This window comes from Enhydra lutris, unplaced genomic scaffold (assembly GCF_002288905.1).
Source record: "Enhydra lutris kenyoni isolate GAN:26980312 unplaced genomic scaffold, ASM228890v2 scaffoldscaffold94, whole genome shotgun sequence".
Classification (NCBI taxonomy): Eukaryota; Metazoa; Chordata; class Mammalia; order Carnivora; family Mustelidae; genus Enhydra; species Enhydra lutris.
This window is the reverse complement of record NW_019154178.1, coordinates 3,359,959-3,365,432: the sequence shown is the minus strand read 5'-3', so window position 1 is coordinate 3,365,432 and position 5,474 is coordinate 3,359,959. Positions and strand designations below refer to the sequence as shown.

General features: G+C 45.0%; 1 protein-coding gene across 2 annotated transcripts; it reads right to left on the bottom strand.

Moving 5' to 3' along the window:
* Positions 1 to 2,311: 2,311 nt before the first annotated feature.
* On the bottom strand, positions 2,312 to 5,199 carry LOC111138955 (T-cell surface glycoprotein CD1a-like). Of its 2 annotated transcripts, none has more exons than XM_022490988.1 (6): positions 5,139 to 5,199; positions 4,377 to 4,643; positions 3,405 to 3,683; positions 2,929 to 3,207; positions 2,508 to 2,598; positions 2,312 to 2,364 (listed from the first exon to the last, which is right to left on the bottom strand). In XM_022490988.1, exons 1-6 carry the CDS (start codon positions 5,197 to 5,199, stop codon positions 2,352 to 2,354), a joined length of 990 nt encoding a protein of 329 aa, XP_022346696.1. In that variant the 3' UTR covers positions 2,312 to 2,351. The 2 variants fall into 2 exon arrangements, with proteins under 2 accessions (XP_022346696.1, XP_022346697.1); XM_022490989.1 differs by having other exon boundaries at positions 5,111 to 5,156.
* Positions 5,200 to 5,474: the final 275 nt, after the last annotated feature.

The window sequence follows — 5,474 nt, the reverse complement described above, 5'->3', positions numbered from 1 at the left end:
TGAATCTAAGAACACTGAAAATATAAAATTAAATATAAAAAAAATTTCTGAATTATATGCCATTTCTTGGTTATTTCAGTGTTTAAAAAAGCCCTGAACTCCAGAACTGTGGGGCTGACTGGTGTTCCTAAGAAAAAGAAGGTTGTATGTGCCTCATGACAAAACATCTGTGTAGGTAAGACTTGATCAGTCTCCTCATGCAAGGCTGTGGACCATGAGGTCAAAGGTAATGAATTATCGATGCAGTAAATCCAGGAAAAGGAATAGGGCATTCATGGCATCTACATGGAGCCACTCCAGAGAGTGCTAAATAAGATCTGGGACACTATGATGACGTCATGGAAAAGGTGGTAAAGAGGTATATATGTGGATTTATGAGATGTAGACTGTTTCCTATTTGTTTGCTTCTAAAAGCATTGTGGGAAGCACAGCTGTGGGGCTGAAGGCCAAAGACCTTGGCAATCATAGTACCCAAGCTGGGAAATGTTACACTTTTGAGCTAATATTTCACCATAGAGATATATGGCACAAGACACTATCTTTAATCAGAAACACATATGAAACCAGGCTGTGTAGTCTTCACTTGGCAAGTGCTGTGAGCAGAAGCTCCTAAGAGCAGAGGCTCCCACCCTCATAGTTCCCCCAGGAACAATGGCTCAATGTCTGTCCCTCAGTGACTGTAACGGAGCAACCATGAATTCCAGGAGGCACTGTATGCACACTCCTTGCTGGATCCCCATTCATTCCTGAACACAATATGCTTTTAAATTAACATATAATGTGTAATTTCTTTCAAGGGTACAGGTGTGTGATTCATCAGGCTTACATAATTCAGAGCACTCACCATAGCACATACCCTCCCCAATGTCCATAACCCAGCCACCCCACCCCTCCCCTCCAGCAACTCTCAGTTTGTTTCCTGAGATTAAGAGTCTCTTATGGTTAGTCTCCCTCTCCGGTTTCATCTTATTTCATTTTTCCCTCCCTTCTCCTATGATCCTCTGTCTTGTTTCTCAAATTCCTCATATCAGTGAGATCATAAGATAATGTCTTTGTCTGATTAACTTATTTTGCTTAGCATAACATCCTCTAGTTCCATTCACATCGTTGAAAATGACAAGATTTTTTTTTGGATGTCTGAATCATATTCCATTGTATATATACACACCACATCTTCTTTATCCATTCATGTGGTGATGGACATCTAGGCTCTTTCCATAGTTTGGCTATTGTGGACATTGCTGCTATAAACATTGGGGTGCACATGCCCTTTCGGATCACTACATTTGTATCTTTAGGGTACACACCTAGTAGCCTGAGCACAATTCTCTTACTCTCTTTCCCAGAGCATCTGTTTTTCATTCAGGGACACACTTGCACTGCTACCTCTCAGGCCTCACCTGTATCAGTGGCTCTCATATTTTATTTACCTGACAATGCCTTGCTGATTTTGCTAAAATGCAAAGTGATTCACTGGGTCTCAGCTAAGACCAAGACCCTATACTTCTAAGAAGCCCTAAAGTGACAACTCTGCTGTTGTCCCTGAGCACCAGAAACATTAAGGCCCTGAACCCTGCCTTCCACTTTTTATTCAGAATACTTGGAGCAACAGGTCCACTCCAATAGGTGTCTATAGTAAACAACTGGATGGTCACAGGTAAAACTGTTTCTCCTCACGATGTCAGAGATGGAACAAGAGGCATGAGGGTGTGAAGTCTCTCAGCCAAATGAGAGGACTTTTAACAAGGAGAGCACCAAACATCTCAACCACAACAAACATATCAAGAAGGAAAAGAAGAAGAGAGCTTATAAATTTGACAAAAATTCAACACAGTTTTTATTGAGCACATATCCCATGCAAGTGAGACAGCTTACCAAAGAGAGAAAAAAAAAAATATATATATATATATATGAATGACATGGACTTTGCTCTCAAAAGACCTAACCATTAGAAGGGCAAAAGGGACCCAAGTAGGAACAAAAAGGGCTAAGGTTCAGGAATAGGAATAGGTTGTGAGAATTCTCATTTAGCAGGGACTTCTTCCAGTTGTAAATCAGGGAGAGTTCTGGAGGAACTGACATTTAATGCCTGATGCCCCATGGAGTTTCTTGGACTTCATTCTATCCAGAGTTAAATTTTGAATTTTAAAGTTCCAGAATCAGACCCCAACAACGAACGTCACTAAACTATATTTAGGTTATACTGACAACTGATCATTACAAAAAAAATGAAAGGCTAAAGTTGCACATGGACAGTTGCAAGGACATCACCGCTATGCTGGGTTTAGGAAGGTTCTGATCCCTGGGCTGCTGGGAGGTCAGTCCAAAGGGAGGCCAATGCACTGCGGTCTTCAGTGTGTTTTCCTGCAAGGAACAGAAGAGGAATCATTCTGCACCTAGAGGTGAGGACTGCTGGGGGGAAGGGCACTGGGACCAGGAGGGGTAAAAATGGACTAAAGTTGGGGAGACACATGGGAAAGAGCAAGAAAGTGGCTCCAGAGATTTACCAGCATTTCCAGAGCCACAACACCAGACCTGCCAGAAGCACCAGGGGCACTATCACTGCCAGGAAGATCAAGCCCGTGGAGTGGGGATGCTCTGTGGATATGGTGAAGATAAAGTATCATTTCCATTAAACCAGATTGAAGTGTACCTCCTTCATCCTCTTTGCTCTTTTCATCTTCTACCTCACCAGGCACCCTTCCTCTCTCTTCTCCCATCCCTCCTCAGAGATGGACCCTTCACCAAACCCTCCACATGACCCACATCTGCAGGACCTTGACCCTCAGCTCTTCCATTTCTTGGGTTAATGATTTTTTTGTCATTTTTGGTCTGGTGTTCTTAGATTCCCAAATTTTTCATCAGGCTCCTCTGCTCTGCTTTAGCCCTACCTGCCCTTGTCCCATCTGGGCCCCAGCTCTTTCTCACCCCAGTAAAGGACCATGTCCTGGCCTCCTAGACTGCTGTGTTTCACTCTACATGACAGGCCAGCAGCCTCCCTGAGTTTCACATCCAAGGACACCTGAAGATACCATGTCCCATCAGCATGGGGCAGGATGTCGCTTCGCTGGGTGCCCTGTTGTTCCTGCTTGTCCCGCATCCACATCACCCACACAGGCTTTGGGTAGAACCCGGAAACGTGGCACACTAGCAGGAGATGGCCAGGACCGGGACTGGGGCCAGTGGACAGCCAAGCTTCTGGCTTCACTGCAGAGAGAGGACAGGTATTTATAGATTGAGAGTGTAAAGCTTCACATCATTTCAGATAGACACATCATTCTACCTCTAGAAACCTTTCACGACTCTCCCTTCTCCCTCTTGACTTCTCACCCTGAATTTGAGGGAATGGTGCAAATGTATGAGTGCAGAGTAGAGAATTCATAGAGAGAGGGAGCAAGACTGACCTTGTCGCTGGAGATATGTCTTCCCTGCCTTAAGGAGACCCAACAGGAGCCGGGGGCAGGTGTCACTGAGAAGCTTCTGTTCTATTTCCTTGTTAACATGGTTCTGATTGAATAGTCTACATATCTGTTGAGCCCTTCTTCCTCCTTTTGGAGATGGCCACCATGAGGTGTTCTGGAAACTCAAGTGGTCTGTTCCTTGATAAGCAATCTGCAGGAGGCATACTGATGCTTCTCCAAAGTGAGAATCACAGCTTATTACTGTCTGAACCTGAAAGGGATCTGGGGAAGAGAGACTGTGAGTTACAAGGCAGGGACAGTAAAAGACAGGAAATGAGATGAGTGGAATTCATGGAGGGAAGAAGCAGATGGAGAAATTTAGGAGATTATAGGAATTCAAGGGATTATAGAGAAAGATTTGTTTGAGGAGTGGCTCAGACAATGGAGAAATGGTGATTGCTGGAGGTGGAGAAAGAGGTGAATGTTTGAGGAAGGAACAAACATTGGAGGAGAGACATAAATGAGATGGGTATAGAATAGGGAAGGCTTCAGCGGGAGAGCTAGGGTAAAAAACACCCTAGGATGAAGGGAGTGTAGTGGGTACAAGAAACACATAGAAAGGCATTGCTGATGTGATTGAATGGAGAGAAAAGCACGGTTCAAGGAGTCAGTCACAGAGTGAGGGAGCTAGTATGCTTTGTTGGATGCCAGGGAAAGGGGTGGTCATGGGAGACACACGTGGGAGACAGGAGAGCACAGCCAAACAGTCAATGAGAGGAGTGGAAAGTAGCAGAAGACATGAAGCTTTTCAAAGATCAGGATCTGGATTCTACCCCCAGATGGATGTGATTCCATTTCATGGCAGAGAGAGGTAAGGTTCAGAAGCGAGTGGAGTTCATTTCCCACAGGAAAAAGGAACTCAAGGAGATACAAGTGCCTGTCACCTCCATCCCGCCCAGAGGGATCTGAACTCACATTCAAGCCACCAATCTCTGACATGGTTACGACATGTTGAAATAGTTATAATGGAGTATCTGTAGAATATTTTTTCCATTTCTTTCAGTTCCTGATTGCTGAACTTGCCCTGGGACCATGGCTGCAGGTAGATGAAATTGCCGGTCTTGTTGTCCCAGGCATGAGTCTGCAGCTCATCCAGCCATGCTGAGCCCTGATTTTGTGTCCAGGAATGGTTGTAAAAGGATGTGGTCAGGATAATTCGGAAAGAGATCAGCTCCTGGAAGGCTGTAGCAAAAGAACAGAATAGGGTGGAGTAGGAGGGCATTGGGAAAGAGAAAGAATGGAGAAGAAGGTGCCAGGGAGGGGAACCAAAGTCTGAGGACTGGGAAACTATAATTGTCTCAGGAAACAGGTGCTGCCCCAGAGCACCGAGCTTCATACTTATCCTTCAGAAGAGTATGGGTCCCTGAGGTCAGGGATGCTCAGATGAACCAGGCTAATATTCTTGACCCCAAGTATGACTGCACACAGAGAATGACACAAATGCACATATGTACACACACCCACACACTAAGATTATACATATGCACATATATGAGAACGGATATACAGATACACACCTCCACATGTACACCCACAAACACACACATAGATGCACTTAGGCACCTAAACACCCACACACATAATCAAATGTACACAAACACATGGACACACACACACACACTCACACTCACTCACATGTACAAAATTGCACCCATTGAGCAGGGTCAGAGTTCTCACCATCTTCACTGTCACCATCTGGGAGGAGAACCGCTAACAACACAAGTTGCAGGAGCAGCATTGTACTTGCAGATGTTCTTTCTTTCTCTTACAAAGTCGGTCTTTGCGTTTGTTCTAACAAACCTACCCCACACACAGTCATTCTCTTCTGACTTCCTTCTCCACACACAAGCCTTCCCTGAGTCTCTGCGACAAGGCAAATGTGCTCCTCCCTCAAGCCTGTACACCTACTCAGACTCTCAGTTCCTCTCTTGGTCTGACTCTCCTGTCTGGCTTCTAGCTTCTCCCTGTCACCAGCTTCCATCCTGCTCCCTGTCCCCTAGTTCAGTTGCTACA